We start from the raw sequence: 20,175 nt of genomic DNA, 5'->3' as shown, positions 1-20,175 counted from the left end.
TGTGTAGTCACAAGATGTCTTATGCTTTCAATCAGTTTCGATGGTGTTGAAATTTGTCATGTTGCCCATTAAAGGTCTTTAAAGGAATTTGTTCTCTCTGGAAATCTCTCACTGTCTTTCCACAGACCTTTTTGATTTTGTGCCAAATGAACTGAGCGCTATCTGGATTTTACGACCTTCTCATTGGCTAGAGCTGATCATTTTTGGAATTTATGGGTTTTGGTGTTCCTTTTAATGGTTACCACATTTCTGAACATTTGTCCCAGGACTGTCCCAGCTTTTGTTGGGACAGTCACACCTTGAGAGTCGCTCAGGTCACATGCGTCTCACTGATCCACTCGCTCATCCTGTTGTTTACCGACCTGCTCAAGATGTGAGATGTTTTGGTCAAGAAATTCAGTTTGTGAATGGTTGCAAAACAGCATGGAGACGAGTCAAGGCTGCATTTAGAGTGTTAGACAGGTGATGCCTGAGTCCAACTTTTCCTATGAATGTTGTATTCTTCTAGTTTAACACATATGGTTCCTTTCTCTAGGGTAAATGTTTTTAGGCAGGTTACTTTTTTTACATGATTTTCAGTTCAGACATTTGGGAAGAAATTATATTGTGCTTATACCGGTTTATTTAAGTGTGAAAATGCATCTTTCTTAACAGACCAAATTAGTATGCATGCATTTGATCAGCATCCTTGATATATTTAATTTGGTGTACAGTTTAAATCATAAAATTAAATTAACTGTGGTATAACCCTCACACAAACATGATTAGACATTTCAGACTGAAAAGTCAGAGGGCACTTTTCCCTTTTCGGGTCGAATAGCCACTGGGTTACACCATCTCAGATTGTTTGATATTCTTATTGTGTTATTGTGTTTATTGTTGGATGATTCAGAAAAATGAAATAATGATTCAATAATTGCATACATTGAGGAGTAACAGTACAGACTGAATTTATAAATTATGCCACTGGGTTTTAGGCAATTAGAAGGCTCTGAAGCCTTTGCAATGCTCTTGTCAATGCACCAAGTATTGGCCAGCAGATGGTGATGCAACCTGCTTGTCGTGACAGGCCACCTCAAGTTAGCGTCAACCATTTTGCAATCTGGTATGTGCACATTTTCAATTCCTCCTTATTTTGAACAGTTTGACAAGTCTGTTATGAATTAAAAATGACATTAGAATGGGATTGTGGTTGAGAGATTTTCCCCATAAGGAAAAAGTATTAAATTCCTGGTTAATCTGCTGTTTCTAAGAGGATTCGACATGGATTTAGGATTTATAAATTTAAAATTATAAGATATTATGAAAACCCATTACATGGCAGGTAATTAAAGTGTTTGTAAGACATGACTAAGCCCTAAAAGGTGTAAAAAAATACTTCAATAGAGCACAATCCATAATTTCTCCTTTTGTTATGAATTAAACTGTCTTAAATAATGATAATAATTCAGCAGTAATATGCAATTTTGTTTAATTTAAAGGGAAATTGACAATTTTTTGCTGTTTTAAAAGAAAAAAGACAAATAATTTCTTTATACTTATATTTTATTAATTTTCACTGCACATGTTCAGGGAAAGACATGTCAATATGAATCTGTTACATGAATATCTATTTCACCATAGATATCTGTTATTTAAAAAGTCATGTCATGAGATGATATTAGAATGGCATGGCACAAATACAGTATAAATCTCTTTTTCATATAATAGAGTTTGGCATGTTTCTATTAAAATTAAATCAATATCAAGACACAGAATCATGGGCACACATCATGTACAGTACTTAATACTCAAAACCCCACAGCAAACAAAACATAGACTCGCCTCACTTGACTTTGATTCAGTTACAGCAGATAGCGTGATCAACCAAAAGGGTTTGCTGAAATCAAGAGCTTGCTTTGAAGGAGATTAGCTTTTATCGGATTCTATGACAGATGTGAGTTAGAGATTAAGTGAGCTTGGCTATACCAACTGAGTGAATATCCACATCAAAGCAAATGACTTGGACAGAGTGGAGATGTTGTTTCAAGATGGAAGTTAGAGGAAATTCTTAATTCACTGTCAGTGACACAAGTGTAGATTAAAAAGTAACTGCCTAGTACTGGATATTGATTAGGTGAAATGTTGAATAAAGAAGAACTCATTCCACCTCGCACACTCTGTCATAAGGCCACCCCACCTTGTGAGTAGACGTTGTGTTTTAAAATCACACCATACCAGAGTGTGGTAGTTGATGGCTGAATTTTCTCTCTACAGTTTGAGAAAAAAATCTTCCAATGTATCCTTTTTTCTAGTTTTTACATCCAGTGGCTCAAACATTGCACCTTTTTTGTTATTCTATTATGTAATGGTCAAGCATATAATTTCATTTTGAAATTACAATATAGTCATTGTCTAAATAGCCAACTATTAGTAGAAGCAAAGGTAATGCCCCAGGAAGTGAATGCCCCAGGAAGTGAATGCCTCAGTTTCACATAGCACTGTGTAATTATTGGAGAGAACTGATGTGGGTGTGCTAATTTTTTTTCTCTCTGTAGTCTGACAATTGCCTCAAATTCTGCTGAAGTTTGAACTTTTCTGTGGATCTGTAATGGCCACACTGCGGGGCAGCTTTCAGCTACTTGCTTGATTATAAGAATAGTCAGACTAATCAGTAATTTTGTGACCGTAATCTCTTTTCAAGCGAAAACTTCAAAGATATATTAATCTGGAATTAACATCAGATTTATGATAGCAAGCTGTGTGCATGCTTTGTGGCTCATACATCTTTTAACAGCATATTTTACTAAATTAACTAGACCCCTGGAAGCAAGTCTCCAAACTTATTTTTCAACATGCATTATAGATCTTGATTTGGCATGGAAATGCTCCATGTGTATATTCTATAAAACTGGATGAAAAAAGCTGACAAAATTAGTCTCTCGTTCAAATTTAAGTATGTGGGAAAAAAAAAAGCATTTTCTTTCCTTAAACACTAGGGGGCATAAAGCTTATATTGCGGACACGTTACAGAGCTTTGTAGAAATGAGGCGTCAGTGGGTAGATAATGTGTCTACTGATGTATCGTACTTAGAATCTTGAGTTCCTACATTCATTTGATAGCTGTAGTTACAGTTAAGTTTACAAATGTAAATATTTTATATTTAACTTGACACCAATATTAAGACCAGTGTTTGCCCTTGACTGCAACATTATGACAAAAAGCAAAAAAGGTATCAAATTACTCCATAAAACAGTTAATGGAACAGTCTTCACAAAGAAGATGAAGTACCTTCGATATTCATCATTGTTATTAAACATTGTGAACACATAACTTTTCTTGAGTTTAGTGACATTTTTCCATTAATTTAAAACTATCGATATGACAATTTAAAAATGACCCATACTGGCCACCTATATTCTGACTGAGCGCTCATAGTTATCGTTTGAATGAACCAACATTCTGTAGGTAATCAATGATGGTTTGTGTACGTGAGTCATCCGTGTTAAACTGACATACTTTGTGTATCAGTAACCAATCACCCACCATAACCTGATAACTAATAGCAGGAGAAATTTCATCCTCCTTCCAATTATACTTCTAAAACAGCACAGTGATTTCCTGCAAGGTAGCATGAGGTTATGTAAATCTGAACATTCAGAAGGTTGTGAAGTGAAGAAGCTCATACCACCAGGTTCATTGAACAATCAGAGCTGGATAGCGTAGACGTCTATTCTTACTGTGTCGTATAATAATATAATTCTAAATCAAATCACATCAACACAAAAGCACTTAGCAGTTATAATTACAGCATTAAGTTTTTTTTTTTTTCCCTTTTTGATAAAAGCCTTGAGCACATGTATGTATGTCAACTTAGTTTCCTGCTGAAGGGCTCTGGCGTGGGGATGAGGTGAGCAGCCGCTACTAAATGTTTAGCAGAACTTGGCTGATCATAGGTGTGAATTTCCCCACCCTAGAGGTGACAGAGAAACACACAAGATGCAAGGAAGACAGATGTTTTACAAATGCTCAGATTTTATCAGATTCAAATGTGATGCATTGCAAGGATGGAGGGATTTTGTAAATTAGGATAAAAGAAAGCAACAAGCACTGGATGAATGAGGCTCTGCTTCACTCGTTTTCTTTTTTTGTAGCACAGCCAGCAGCTCCTGCAATGAAGTGCAGAAAGCAAGTAGATCCCAGAGCAGCAACACACAACCAAAGTGAGAAATGCAACACTTTGCAGTGTAGCTCATGTGTGCTGTCAGAATCCCTAATGGTGTTAAATGTATTCTTTAATACAGTTCACCATGAGCTGGTTTTATTGTCTAATTAGCTATTAATGATATTTCTGCCAGTGTTGAAGGCTCATCTTGGCCAAACGTATGTACTATTAGTGAATGCTAATTTTCAAAGCTCTGGAGGACATGATCATTTGCTGCACAATTCATCACAACAGAAGTGTGCCTATTTAATCTGCTGATCAGCATTCATAGGGTTGAGTGCAGCTTTTGGCATTTTGGTCTTTCCTTTCTCATTCCGCCCTAATCTGTCTTTTCAGTAATCAATTTCAGAGTCATCAGAAAAAAAAATTAAGGTTGATACTGCAGGTGTGTGACATTTAATCATAAACCTATTCATTTCACCACTGGTTATGGGTCCTGCTGAGCATTAGGGATGTTCTAAGAGTAGGAATTGTGAACCCTTTACACTCTTTTTCACTAAACTTGGCAGAACAGACAAATTCAGAGATCTGAACTCAGGCATAGAAACTAAAGCATCTTATTCTGCCAAATATGTAGAACCTTTTGCTTAAAAACACAAGTATAAAAAAAACAATTGTTGGTTGGTTGATGTACCCAAGGAAAGAGGCAAAGCAGGCAATGGTTACACATCACATTCAAACTATGACATAAAATGACAAATTGTCACATACATAGGCAGCAATGGTAGATATCAGTATCTGCAGAGCAAAAACATCCAGAACATACTTCACCAATCTAAGTACAAGCCTTTATTCTCCTGGCAAACTAGGAAATGCAACTCTATGATCCAGTTGCATTTAGCTTATTCTATCCCTATGATACTGTGAGTATACTTTTACTGAAATGGCTATAGCATAGCACCTTGTTCACAACTTTAGGCATTTCTTTTTGAACATGTTAGCTCCTCTCTGCCATTGAGTTCTCCAGTCTGATTCCCAAAACCTGATGGATATGAATGATTTTCTCTAATGACACGCCACCAGGGTATCAAACAAAAAGAACATAATTGGTTGAAAGGATTTTTTGGGACTTCCATTAAGAATGAAAGATTCTTAGTTGTTGAGCGGCTTTCTCCTTACTGCCATCATGAAATCTATTTTTTTGTTCCGTAGGTGTAGTGGATGACGTTTTAATGTTCACATCTTGTAAGGTATTTTGCCTACTTTCGGGTGAGGAAAGATGTGTCCAAAAAAACGTCTCAATGGAAAAAGCTTTGAACAAGGTGGTGCAATAACAACATCTGATACCATCTGCTAAAAAGATGCAAGATACTGCCTCGTCTGAGGAGGAGGTGCTGAGACACAGTGATGTTCGAGGATGAGCTGTTGCCCATCCACCTACTTCCTGTCAAAATGATGACACTTCCTCCCAGCCATGTTGTTAGACTCAGCTGCACCAATTACATCGCCGAGTCCAATCAAGTCTGCAGCATTCGGTCTCGACTGCAAAATTGTGCTTAGGAGTTTATGTCCCAGAAGTGTTAAGGCTTTTCAAATCTCAATACCAGACAATTTTCTAGGTACTAATGAGCTATAACGATAAAGTTTAACAGGATGAATGAATAGATGTAAAAGCATTATTAAAGGTCTACATTTCCACAAATAAGCACAATCAAGTCAATTTCAAAATAAGTAGAGAAATACTAAAAAGAACTGGCCTGGTATTGGTGTTTTTTGCCCAACTCATTAGATATGTTGATCTTTTTCTAGTCAGGGAGGAAAGGTTCGCAAAGCACCTGATTATGGTTGAATCAAGTTTGAACTTGCAGGACAAGACAGTTCATGGACAACAACTCCTAGTCACCTCATTTTGAATGTTAATGTGTGCATTTTACAGTTTTGATCTTATTAAGACAGCTGCGGCTGCAGATATGTTGTTTATGCTAAAAAATATAGATTTGTTAACCCCTTATTCACTGATTTTTTTTTTGTTTTATTCTAAACTATAATCTAAAAACCAAAATAGAAAAGGTGAGTTGCCACTGTACAACCCAACCATGGACGTCAATGCTATGCGAACCTAACCTCCACACAATAGCTCCTTGTCTATCCTGTAAGTGGGAGCCATTAAGAATGAAGAGTTAGCATTAGTGGTGACTGTGGTTAATGAAGCCATAGGGTAGCCATGGCGAGCAGCAGCGATAGCGCCAAGGTGGAGGCAAAAGAGGCAGACAGAAGCCTGCCGTCATTCACCAGCCTGAAGGAGATAACCTCCACCTTAAATCCATCTTCAGTAGCCATGCAACGGAAGACACCTTCCTTCAGGGGCGTGTCAACAACAGGCCCCAGGACACAGAAGTCACCGGAGAAGAGGCAGGGGTAGTTCTTGATGCAGTTGTCCTTCTCCCAGCGATAGGTGGCATGGAAGGAGCGCACCGGGCAGGGAAGGAACACAGAGGTGTTGTATTGCACCACAACCTCTCTGGGAGAAGTCCGACGCTGCTTCAGAGCTGTATAGAGAAAGAAATGAGTAGTTGTAGATGGATCTCTGTGGACACAAGCCGATATCTAGCACATTTCTATAATTGCTGCTCCGTACATAAACACTGGTTGTGAATTTATGCTACGGCAGAATTTCCAACTTGACAAAGCAGAGTTGTTTGGTGTTCAAAGTTCCTGAGGTCTCAAATGCAAATTTGTTTGGAAATATGTATGACTCAAGCGCAACATAAGCTTGAATGAGACAGCTCTTGAGTGGGCTATTATTTGGTTATTATTATATTAGGGCTCCTTTACTTGGTTTGCTTGGTTGAAATAAACATAACAACAACTGGAAAAGATTTAAGCTTCATCATTAGTGTTATTGGTAAGTATGTGCCACCCACTCAGTTTGATTGTTAGGTACACAACACGTGAATGAGCCCATACAGTAGCAACACTTTGCTGGATCATCAACTAAGTTTTGGAAGTAATGTAACACAGGCTAAGGAGGTTAGACCGAAAAGAGATTAAGAAAGACTTTTTGAGAATCTACATGGACTGGTTTTAAAAGTAAAACATGGAATGATGTAGAACTGAAACAGCAAAGCAAGACACTTCAGAGCGTTTCCTTCAGAGGCTACAGTTTGGCATTATTCATTGAGTTTATAACTGGTTTGTGATCGTTAAAACAAAAGGCATGCAATAATATGAATATACACTCAACTGTGGGTTGACTTTTCTCAGTTATATGATGATAATCGACTGTAGTTGCACAGAAAGTTTAATTAAGATAGAGAGTGGGAGGTAGAGAGCAGATAAGGCCTTACCAGCAGCTTCCCCACAAACAGAAGAGTTTGAATGGTCCAGATTCTGGATGAGCGTCCTGTAGAGAAAAAAGGAGACAAAATTAACAGAATAAAATTATTGCCCAAGGAGTAATGAGCCTTTGCATTGAGCTGCTGTTACTAATACATTTGAATAAGTAGAGACAAATCATTCAACAACATTAATGGAAAAAGACTCAGTTGATTCATATAGCACATGGCTAATTAGTCTTTTTTTTGTTAACTGGAAACCTAGTTAACAAAAAATGTATTAAACCCAGAGGAATTTAAGATAAAACAATTTTTAAAAAATGGTTATGTCCATTTATATTGATCATCATGCTCTTCTTTGAACTTTCTTTTCTTTATAGTTAAAGTTTCATTTTTCATCACAGACCCAAGGGTTATTAGTCAGAGCATATCCTCTGACGGTCTTAATATAGTGTTTTTAAAACTACTAATTAATTCCTTTCATCTTTTTTTCCCTTTGACTCATATGAAAACAGCCAATAGCACTGCAGCTGCGACATCATCTCTAAACTTACCCAGTTGTGACGTTGTATCCAGGCGGGATGGCGATGCACCTCCTCTTGGCCTTGTCCCAGCCGCAGTACGGATCCCGGGAAAGGATGCACTCCCTGCATGTGTCGCCATAGCGACCGCAGTCAGCCAGTTGCAATCGCTGGACCTCCATGGCTGTACCAACATATAGATGTCCCTGAGGAAGAAATGATGCAATATGGTATATGAATTATGGAGCCAATAAGAACATTGACATTACTAGAATATATCAAACTGAGTTGTTTCATTGTTCAAAAAGAAATTTTCTGCTACAGTAAAGTTCAGAGAGTTCTTTTTGAGCAGTGTTTTTGAAAAAAGCAGTAGATGATGATATGGTATCTAAGCTCAAGATTTGTGAGTACATTTTGAAGCTCTGCTAATTATCACTTTATATTGATGAAAATATGCATGAGCTATTATTTCTAGACTTTATATCAGTGTGTGTATCATGTGTTTTTATTCAAATTACTCATAACATAACTTAGATGACCAGGTCAGTACATATTTCTTATTTAGTTTATGAATATATGTACATATATGTATATAAGCAGCACTGTAAAGCTGCACCGCCCTACACTCGGCAACACTGACTGTTTGTGACTGTAGCAACTAAGTAAGACTTTGAAAAGTTGAATGAAAATGCGAATCATTTCAAATATACTTTACAGTTAAATTCTTGCCAATTGCTAAAATTACAAAAATGTTTTTACTAAGCTTTTAAAATTGTAGCCTGGCTAAAGTGTTACATTATAATGAATCATCCCTGTGTTTGTGAATAGGGCCCTGATGCCTTTTCTTGCATTGCATACATGTATCATGTATGAATAATTTATTATGAAACCCTGAAAATAGCTGGAATCACCCTTTACCACATTTTAACATCATCACTCATACCTTTTGGGAGTCAATGGCCATATTTAGAACAGGTCCCTCATTGTGAAACAGAGAGTATTGAGATATGATGAAGACCTCCTCGCTGGTATGAAGAACTTTTAGAACTTTGCCTTGATCTGCAGAAATAAAGAGAATTTCTTTTATATAGAGTGCAAAACTGAGTGTAGCGATAGTACAACAACACAGGGGAAGAAATCTGCTACAAAGGTAGCTTATATTGAAGAGAATACATTGAGTGTTGCACAATTCGAAATGAAAATGAAATCACGTTAAATTAAAAAGACTGTATTTATTCCAGAGGGAAATCACATGATTTGAATTCAGCAGAAGAAAGAAAGTCAGAATTTTTTTTTAATCAGTCACAAAGATTTGTGTTTAGCTCTTGTCACAAACGGTACTTTCAGTTACTTGAGGTTTTATCATATATTTTCTTATATGTTTTATTATATAGGCTGACTTGGGCTATTTTGGCCGCTGCACCCCTGAACTTATCAAGACGTAGACGGAGCTATATGTAAGAATTTTTAATACAATGGGGGATAAAACCATCTCAAACTTAGATATACGTTAAATGTTTGTCAATCTTGGTAATGAGCAATAAATGTTTTCAGTCGGTCCACGAATAGAGCAAACAGTCATTTGGCACACACAAGTGTATGGCCATCACATTAAAAACAACATCTATAACAGCAAAACATTGTTTGAGCTACCACCAGGGAATAGGACTGAATCCATGAGGGGACCCAACAATGGACCCAATGAGACACATGAAAGCAGGAGCGAAACTGACACTGAGATAGAACTCACGTCATCCTGCTGAGGTAACAGGGAAACATGGAAAATGTGCAGGGCGGGGTGCTTTGAGGACCAGCATTGAGAAACACTGAGTTACACTGTTGCCACGTGATTTTGTTGCAACATTCAAGCCTTCTTTGACACTTTAAGAAATTTTTTTTTACCAAGTGAAACAACTTGTGAAAAAATATATGCTGGCAATTTCAGGCTGTCCAAGCTTGCACTATTCAAGGCGAGCTCCGACAATTTTACAAAGCAGGACTGGCTAGTATTCAAGACTCTATAATGAGTCTAGCAGCTAACAAGGAATGTGAAGGAGACAGGAAGAAAGAAGGTATTATGGTGCTTAAGTCATAATGTGTAATGTATGAATGTGGTTAAGAAGCGAATTGTTGCAGACACATACCCAGTGACAGCACAATCAAATTGTATATCATGATAAAGATCGGGATTGATCAATTAAAAAAAAACAGCATTGGGATAATCATTTTTGCTTATGACCCAGCCCTAGTTCAAAACCACACATTGAAGAACCAATGTTATGCTCATTTACAGGTACAAGCAAGCTGTGGATGCTTTACTGCTGGAATAAAATCAATCGATAAAACATTTTTCATATGTGCATAGCTGCAGCTCCTCTGGCCACCTGCTGTTTTAAATGTTCTGCTTTGCTCTTGTTTGTTTTTTAACCCCCCTCTTAAATGAAAGGCTTGTTCTGCTCTGATTGGTCAGCTAATTGGTCAGAATTTATGGAGTGTGACCAAAGCTCTTATTCTTTTCTTTTTTTAAATGGTAATGTAATTAATTTGGGGGGAAAATTGATTTCAAAAGCTGTGTTTCAAGCAGCTCAGGAGCAGTGGCTACTGTGGAACAAAACTGTTCCTTTTTGGATAGATTTTGAATCTTTGCAGACCCTTTACATGCACAAAAAGCAACATTACACAATGACATCCATGGGAAACCCAAAAAGTGACATTATCCTACCAGTTCCCTTGTACAAAGTGTTGCTAATGTTTAAAAGAACCCACATATTTTTCAGATATTCTAAAGTGAACAATTTAGTAATCATTTCTGTGTCTGGCATGAAGTCAGAGGAATAAAAATATTCAAGGTTAAAGAAGAGGGATCTTTTGCACAAAGATGACTAATTGGAGAAACAACCTGCAAGATTTGGAAAATTTAGTCAGCACTATAGAAATTATTAAATTAATTCAAGAAACTGCTAGAGACAAGGCTGTTTATGAACAGATTAAGAAAGTTACTTCTAATAAATAAGTTGTTTTGTGCACAAACAACCATTCAGACATTGTTGGGCTTTGTGGTCTTTCCAACTTTGGATTTGATTTCCTTGTCTTGGTTTTTCTGTGTTTTGTTTAATTCTGTTTTCTTGTTTTTGTTCTTCGTATTTTGACTTACTAGTTTGCATTAGCATTTACTCTGTCTGTTTTAGTCTGTTCTTGGTTTGCCTTTTCTGTTGTTCTTGCTTTTGTTTTGTATTGGTCTACACTCTTAGTTCTGTCTTGCCTCAGTTCTGTACTTGTGCGCTTAGTTTAATTTCCAGTTTACTCTGTTTCACATCTTCACCGGTAGTTGTCCTCAGTTCCCCTGTTTGCTCCTCAGCTCCACGCTCACCTTTTGTCAATCTGTCACAGCTGCAGTCACAGTTCCCCACAGTATTTATGCTCCTTGGTTAGTCTCAGTCATTGTCAGATCCTCACTGCTGCTGTTATTCTGTTTCCTGCTTGTCCAGGTTACTTCGTCTGATTTTGTTGAGTTTTTCCCAGTTTAGTTCATGATTTCTTGGCTCTGCTGCGTTCTTGGTTTGTCCAGTAATAGATTGCCACTCGCCATCTGTTTGCCTGTGGACTGCTGTGTCACGTATTGGGTTCATCTCAACCTTTTCCACCACATTGTAACGGGAATATATAGTTTCTGACTTCAGAAAAACTATGGATTCACAGAGTGTGGACACAAAAGAAGGCAATCAACTTTGTAATTCTCTGAGCCCTAATGTATATATTTCCAAGAATGTCTAATTTCCCAAACAGATAGTTTTAAGCAACTTTCAAATATATAAAAATGCTTCTGGAAGCAGGAGTACAAATTTAAAACTCCAACAGTAACCAAACATCTAATTTATTACAAAAAAGTGAATATTGGCCAAAACCACAGCATCACCACAACTGTTCAACTGTCGCTGTCCCTGGGATTAAAATGTCAGGCTTTTCTGGGTGGTTCTTCTGCTTGCAAACGTTTTGTGTCCTGGCGTTCCCTGGAACCGGCCTACACTTGACAGACGCCCCTGGTCGCGCCACTGGAGGAGCTCTGCACCTAACGCGCTCCGTCTCCTCGTCTCGGCAGTGGAGGGGTGAACCATCAAAGCCTCCGGCCTGTAGGTCGTGCACCCCGGAAGGAGATTGAGCCGGCCTCTTTCAGGATTGCACTCGTGAATGCTCGATCGCTTGGGAATAAGACATTCATCCTCAATTGCTACTTCAAAACACAAAAGTTGGATCTGCTGTGCCTGACTGAAACCTGGCTCAGAGTTGAACCTTTCGCTGAACCTTTACCGCTGGATTGCTCATACATAAACTCAACGAGAACAACCGGACGTGGTGGTGGCTTAGCATCTATTTTTAGAAACTGTTTTAAGTGCAAACAGTTGCTAGAGGCCCAATACTCCAGTTTTGAACTGAATGTGTTTGAGTTGGATCCCAACCAATCTTATGTGGCGTGATATACCGCCTCCGAAATATAATAAGGACTTAAGTCAGGACTTCTCTCACTTTCTGTCTGGGCTTATGGCAAAATATGACCGTGTTTTAATTGTTGAGGATTTTAACATTCACGTCTGTTGCCCTTCAAAACCACTGTCAAAAGACTTTCTCAACACTGACTCTTTTAATCTTGTTCAATCTGTGTCGGGTCCCACTCAAATACAGGGACACACGTTAGATCTGGTGTTATCGTATGGGCTACCTGTGCAAAATGTTAAGGTTCATGATGCTCTTTTTTCTGATCATATGCCTGTGTTATTTGAAATCCCTTCCTATGGTCATACAGCCAAACCCTGCGCTCCTGCGCGCCGACGCCGTATTATTAACGCCACTGTTACTACGCGGTTCTCTGCTGCATTTAAAAATGCTGCCGAGGCTCAAACACCTGTAGGCTCTGATACGGAACATCTGACATAATCTTTTTATTCTTCTTGCATTAACATCCTGGACTGTGTTGCACCTTTTAAAACAATGTGCCCGAAAGCCAAAAAAAGAGCCATGGCTGATGTTTCTCGCTCAATCAGGTGAGAGTGTAGGAGGGCAGAACTCTCCAACATCAGAGCTCAGATAACCCCTCCCTCCTTTGACCCCTCAGTTTCTATCACTTGCCCTGTGAGTTTAAGTCACTTTGAGCCTATATCATTTGCTAAATCATATAATTTGCTTTGTCGTGCCAAAGTATGTTAAGCATGCTTTTGTGCAGTCATCGATTTAATAAATAAATAAATAAAAAAATCCAATTTAGACAGTTCAAGCTTATCTACAGACCCATCTTAAAGCTCCCATTCTTATCCAAAGTTCTTGAAAACTTGTGCTTCAACAACCGCAATCTTTCTATATTTACATGATATCCTGGAACCTCAGCAATCTGGTTTTAAAGCTCTTCACAGTACTGAGTCAGCACTTCTAAAAGTTTTTAATCATCTGCTGCTAGCCACTGACTCTGGAAATTCTGCTATCCTGCTCCTCCTTGATCTCACTGCTGCATTCGATGCTGTTGATCATGATATTTTAATCTCCCGGCTAGAGAACAGTGTTGGCATCAGTGGCACTGCCCTTGAATGGTTTAGATCCTACCTGGCCGACTGAAGTTTTTCTGTCTGCCTGGATGGATCAGTATCTCCCTCTGCACCGCTCCCTTGTGGTGTTCCTCAAGGGTCTATTTTGGGGCCTATATTATTCTCCTTATACATGCTCCCCCTAGGATCCATCCTCAAAAAATATAACATCTCCTTCCACTGTTATGCAGATGATACACAGATTTACCTTGCACTAAACCAAAATGACTCCCATTCATTCAAACAGTTATTAGACTGTCTAGAGGACGTCAAAGCTTGGATGGCCTTAAATTTCTTAAATTTTAATGAAACAAGACTGAGGTCATTGTCTTTCGTCCCAGTGCTGCTTGTGGTACTCATGGTGACTTAGGCCCTCTTCAGTCATTTGTTAAAGACACTGTAAAAAACTTTGGTGTAATTTTAGACTGCAATTTTAAAATGGATAAACCGATAAGCTCAGTTGTTTGGTCTAGCTTTTTCCAGCTAAGGTTTCTATCCAAGGTCAAGCCTTTTTATCCCCTAAAAAATTTGAGATGGCTATTCATGCCTTTGTATCGTCCCGCCTGGATTATTGTAACGCCCTTTATGCAGGTATCCGCCTTCTTACCAAAACACGAAGGTGGGAACATATTACACCTGTGCTTGTAGCCCTTCACTAGCTCCCTGTCCGCTTTAGAATACATTTCAAAATTCTGTTATTTGTTTTCAAATCTCTACATGGTCTGGCCCCTCTGAATATATCAGAGCTCATAAAGTTGCAGACATCATCTAGGGCTTGTAGGTCAGCTGACCAACTACGCCTGGTTGTGCCCAGGCTTTTGTGGTGATTGCACCAAAGCTCTGGAATGAGCTGCCACTGCATATACGCTCAGGGTTTTTAAATCCCACCTAAAAATGCCCTGGCGTTTTACTCAGCTTAATTGTCTTATTTGTTTATTTATATGTATGTATGTGTATTTTGTCACCCCCACTTTCTGTTGTCTGTTCTGTTCTGCTGTTTATCAAGTCCTATCACCTTACCAGTCCAGTACTTTGGTCAGCTGTTGGTATTGTTTTTAAAGTGCTTTATAAATAAACGTGAATTGACTTATATGAGACAATTATTCTTTGTTTTCTACACTGATCAGTGCTTTTCAGTGCTTGAGCATTTCTCACATTCACAAAACCATGGCCATATTAATATCTGCTCCAATGGTTTGTTTTGTTTTTTTTGCTCAAAAGGAAGTTTTATTTTTCTGTTCACTGGGTCGAGGTTCACTGGGTAGTAGTAAATAAATACAAAGACTGCCTTGAAGTTGGTGCTGGAATTTGGCACATGATTGTTCAGCTTTACTCTGTTAGTTATTGTTTTTTGTGCAGCAGCAGTTTGAAAGTTGATGAGTCATTTTTCTAGCTGCAAGCCATCACTTTGTTTTGGACAATAGGCTGTTACAGCACTAGACAGAGAAGTGCAGCTTCGCTCAGACTGTTTACAGTCACATGCTCTTTTCTAAATGTCTTCATTTCCTATTATGTTTAGGTGCTGTTAGGACTGTTTCATTGCAGCCAAAGCCAAATAAGCCTCAAAATGATAACCTGTCAAACCAAATGACCAAAGATGTTCTAACTTGTTTCATCTTGTGTCACATCAAAGATTGTTTTACAATCCCCACAATGAAAATGTGATTATAATAGTACATTTTTATCTCACATCTTCATTTTCTGAATACTCCCTCTCTGTGAGGCACCTTCTCGTTTATAATTAGACAAGCTCTTGCTGTCACTTGGACTTCTTTTGTCTTCACGCTGCCTCGTCTCTTTTACATAAATTCCAAATCTTCTTCTGTTGTCAAGGAAAAAAAATCCCCATTCTATCTAGTTTATTCTCATGTGATTCTTTGATCTCATCTGCAGCTATTTTCAGCTCATTTATCAAAACAGTGCATCAGCACAAAGAAAGCAGCTGTGGGGAAAATGATGACAGTGCTGAACTTATGTGACATCTGCTGAGTAAATCTGTTTTTACTTGCATTTAATCAGATAGGGACAAAACAATATTCTACCTTCCTCACGGCTGCTCTACAGTTACACACAGTTTTTATCAAGAAGTTTTAATTGGGGGAGAGAAAGCCAACAGCCAATAAGCATATTCTTCCAGCTTTGATTCAAAATCGACTTATTTTGCCAACAGGATCTGTATTACTGCTCTATACAATGATCTTCCTCTCCAATTCAAAGTTTCCTCTGTCGGATGGCACTTTCGTCTGCCTCTAACCTTTTAAGCACTGCCACTTTGAGTGCTACACTGTGTGTAAAGAAAAGGATTTAGATTCCAAACATAAAGTCAACTTGAAATGACTGCGACATTTCTTATATCCCTGCTTGGGATAAGCTTTCTGCTCGATCACCTCTGTGACTGAGAGCTCTGTTGAGCTCTTTGGAATATATATTATTTTTATTTGCTTGTTGACATTGTTCCAACTTGCTCTGCAAGTCCAGTATTATAGAACTTTTTAAACACAAATAAACAAGCTTTCTATTTGCCTTAGCTTGACTCAAACCTCAGATTTTCCCCTTATTTAAGTTGCTGATACTACAGCCTTTTCCAAACATACATTAATAATGTACATCACAAACAGATGTTGCTGTATTGTTAGGAATAAATATTTTCCCTACTGAAAGGATTCCTCTGTCTTGCTCGCAGTACTAAAAGACTCAGCAACTTTAAAAGGAATCTGTTTGCTTCTGTCGAGGCTCTGCATAAAGGGCTTTTGGATGAGCCAAGAAATGCTCCAGAATCAATAAAGTCTTGTGTATTTGATCATAGATGCAGCCCTGTCTCTTAGCTCCCTTTTCAGCTATAGCTGCATCCAAGGCAGTGCGATCTGTTGTTTGGAAAGATTATTCATAAATGTAACATGAGGCCCCCGTAACATTGTCAAACATAAGGGGAAGTCATAAAAGGATACAAATCAATACAGAAAATTACAAATCTGCTATAGAGCTGTTGTGAGCTCACTTTTCCACAACCTCTGACTTTTGTTTTCCATATTATTTTCAATCTTAAGTAACATCACTTGAGTATATTTGCCAGAGTTCCTGCTGCTCATTCTGGAGCCACAGAAGCTTTTATACATTGATTTTCTACAGTAACACTCCCCAAGACCCGTCAACAGATGTGTAAAATGTTTACCTTTTCCCATTTAAGTGACTCCAATTAAACCAAGAAGACCCACACAACTCTGTTCCATATAAAACATATTGTTCTTATCATACAAAGATTATATTATTTCCCTGAGGGATGAATTTTTTTCTTTTTCTTTTCATTTTATTTCATAAAACCAAACACTGACAGAGAAATGACATCATCACAACCAGAATGAACCACATATTCAATCTCATATTGAGGGTTTTTGATAAACACCAGGTCTTTATCAGACAAATATTCAAGGAACAAAAGCTTAATCTGAGTTTTATCCAAAATAAACAATAGCCACCATTGGTGAGGAAATATAAACCATAAACTCTGTCTCCTCTGTCAAAGCAATTACACTGCTTTAAACCTTTCATAAAAAGTGGACTTGTAGCTGCTCTGAAAATATTCATTTTTGTCATGTTAGAAATGTGAAAAATGTTGTTATTATGTACAAGTACATCTGTATTAAGTATTAAGTACATCTGTAAAGTGCAACTATTCGCAGGCTGGCGATTACAAGAGAGAGAGATTCCCTTTGTCAAATACTGCTGCGTTCCGTCAGCATAAGCCTCACAGGGGGGGGTCCCACTGAGACTTGTTAGGGGGTTTAATAACATTTTTACTCATTAGGAGATGGCTACATCGTGTCTGTTTGTTCAAGTCAACATGGTTAAATTGTTCATTTTGCCCCCAAATGCATCAATTTGCCAGACAACTGTGACTTGAATAAACAAAATCTCAAAAGCCTTTGTGAATACAGTATTAGATGGCCGGACACTGAATAAAGGACATTTTCTACTTTCGTAGCAGCCACCATTAAGGTATCCTTTTTCTTTGTAACAAGAGTCTAATGTCTGTTCTTTAGCCTTTCCGTGATGAAAGACTAAAGGCTACCAACTGTGACTAGCTGAATATGTAGCAAGAATACAATTATAGGACTGTAAGATGTAGAAAAAAAGACTAAAACACTCTTTTTGTTGAATCCTGTGTAAAGACAACAAATAGCATAGTGCAAAAAATTTATCCTACATCATCCAAATAGTCTGTGTGGAAAAATAAAAGCAAATTATAGAAGATTAACAACTGTGGCTTTGATCCAACCACAAAATGATGTGTTTACAGTTGTGTCTACATATGTAGTTTTATTCAAATTGCCCCATTTTTAGGATGTGAAAACATTATTAAAAAAAAGGTGTCTGTCAGAGGCTGCAATCCTGTTGACTCGCATGAAACTACTGAACAGTTCTGAACTTGCTTGACAAGGAGAGTACATCTAAACTTCAAATTAAATTCATTTAATTAATTAAATGTACCATGTAGAGTTTTCCTGTTAACAAACAAATGAGTAACTGAGTTCAATTTACCGTGACTCATGAAATTTGCTGTATTTTTCTCACTAATAACCCAACTCAATTATTTTGCTGTTTTGAAATCTTGTTAGCATCCATGATTGCTAACTTTCTGTAAGCTCCCCTACTACTCTTTCCACATTGCTGCTTAAACGGGACCCCTACTGACATGACTAACATGGCTTATTAGATTAATACTGGCTTGGGTTATTTAGATGCAGTATGAAAAAGACTCAATATATCTTTGTTTTTTAAAGTATAAGAGAAAAATCTTTCACCATTCACTGCCCGCTATTATTGTGTAAGTTGCATAGCAGTTATGCTAGTTGGTTCCCTCCCTGAACGGCTTCAGGCTCTGCGACTTACAGTGGGATAAAGATGACTTTCTTTGTGTTTTTCAATTCGAACTTGAGTGCAGCATAAGAGGTGAAGACGAGACTGAGGACATTAATATAAATGTGAAGTGAGTTGAAAGAGACAATGACTTTAACTGAGGATAATTTCACTCTGGTTAAAGCAAAGATTCATGGATTTGTTAGATTTAAGCCCAAACTTTTAATATATGATGCAGTCACACTTTCATTACGTCTGAACTTTGATTGTTTTAGTTTTAATCAAAGTTTTAATTAAACAATCAATTATCAACTGTGAGTGAGAGTGTTAAATATTTTCAGTGTGGTTGCAGTTAGAATGCAGATATTTCTCTTACTGGTACAAGATTAGTTAAATCGTGTTCTTCCCTGATAGCACCAGATATATCAAAAGAATCCGTACGGAAATGGCAAGAGAACAATCTACGGTCTTTAGGAAGCTGTCTATACTCTCTGTTGTCTGGAAAATTTGTGCAGACAGGTTTACTTTCCTTGCTTCCTTTCAACTGGAAACTAAGACCTAAAAAGCAACGCCATCTGGCACCAAATCAATTTATTTTTCTGCTGGCCAGTAAAAGTTGTTATCATAACTGTAATTATTTACAGTCATTATCAACTAGAATATATGGTGCACATAAAGTGATGGCAGGAACTTTAAATTGATAAAGAAATTTAAATATTTAATGTAATTGTCAGGATTTAATTTAGAACATGAGGGTAACTGGAACATAACAAGGTCTGTAATTTTAATTTGGGTTCCTTTTAAGATCTCTCATTTTGAATTTATTCTCAATGACAGTTTTGTTTTCTTTAATGTACCAGTAATTTGTCATTTTAACAGGACATTATAGGAGAAATATTGTGCCAATTTTTCACATGATGACAATATTTCCCACGGTCTTATTGAAATCTCTTTGACATCCTTTAGGTCATACATGATAATAGTAATAACCGAAAATTCCCCAGTGTTTCAATTCCTTGAAATCGGCAATTTTCCAAACTATTCCCTTATCGATTTCAATGTGTGCGAATGACGTCATCGCGCACGTTGCATAGCTTACGCAAGCCACGCAACGTGGAGCCCAAGCGGTAAAAACGCAACTTTTGATTACACGTCACTAAAAAAGACGGCAACAGGGCAACTTGCAATACTTGCAAAGTGGATATTTCATCAAAGGGAGGAAATACTACCAACATGCAGAAACATTTGCCCACACAGCATGCAATAACTATTAATGAATTTTGATCCACTCCGGACTAACGTTAGTGAATCTCAACCCAGCAGCAGCAGCAACGTTAGCATGTCCTCGGCTAACACTGCAGGTAACTAACAAACACTGCCTATCATGTTAGCACCATTTGCCTCATTGTAAAACCTGCTATTAGTAACGGTTAACATTAAATGAATGCCTTCTCATGTATTACATTTAGATAACCATCACGAGAGACAGCCTGACTGGCTCAGAGCCAGAGGCTGGCAGTACTACCTCCAGTTCACGTCTACCTCTATCTTCTGCTTTCTCCGAAGCAGGGAAGAGTAAAATGGCCCAGGCCAGAATAGACGAATGTCACAGAGCAGTGACTAAGTTTGTGGTAAAAGGCTTGCACCCATTTGCCACAGTAGATGCACCTGAATTTCGGTAGGTGAATGTGTTCAATTGTATTGTAGAATTTGAATTTCTATTAGAAAGATATTGGACATTCTT

General features: G+C 37.8%; 1 protein-coding gene across 1 annotated transcript in view; it reads right to left on the bottom strand.

Annotated features, from left to right (window-relative positions):
- Positions 1-1,557: 1,557 nt before the first annotated feature.
- LOC140316036 (semaphorin-7A) overlaps positions 1,558-20,175 on the bottom strand; it is a 42,063-nt gene continuing 23,445 nt past the window's right edge. Inside the window, exons 11-14 of the mRNA XM_072393718.1 lie at positions 8,945-9,060; positions 8,035-8,207; positions 7,493-7,548; positions 1,558-6,694 (exon numbers count right to left, since the gene is read on the bottom strand). Of these exons, the coding sequence (XP_072249819.1) occupies positions 6,348-6,694; positions 7,493-7,548; positions 8,035-8,207; positions 8,945-9,060 (692 nt within the window). The 3' untranslated portion in view covers positions 1,558-6,347. The remainder of the gene's footprint in view (positions 6,695-7,492; positions 7,549-8,034; positions 8,208-8,944; positions 9,061-20,175) is intronic.

Source organism: Leuresthes tenuis, unplaced genomic scaffold (assembly GCF_036924035.1).
Source record: "Leuresthes tenuis unplaced genomic scaffold, fLeuTen1.0.hap1 SCAF_10, whole genome shotgun sequence".
Taxonomy (NCBI): Eukaryota; Metazoa; Chordata; class Actinopteri; order Atheriniformes; family Atherinopsidae; genus Leuresthes; species Leuresthes tenuis.
The sequence above is the reverse complement of the archived record's forward strand: the minus strand, read 5'-3'. Positions and strand labels throughout refer to the sequence as shown.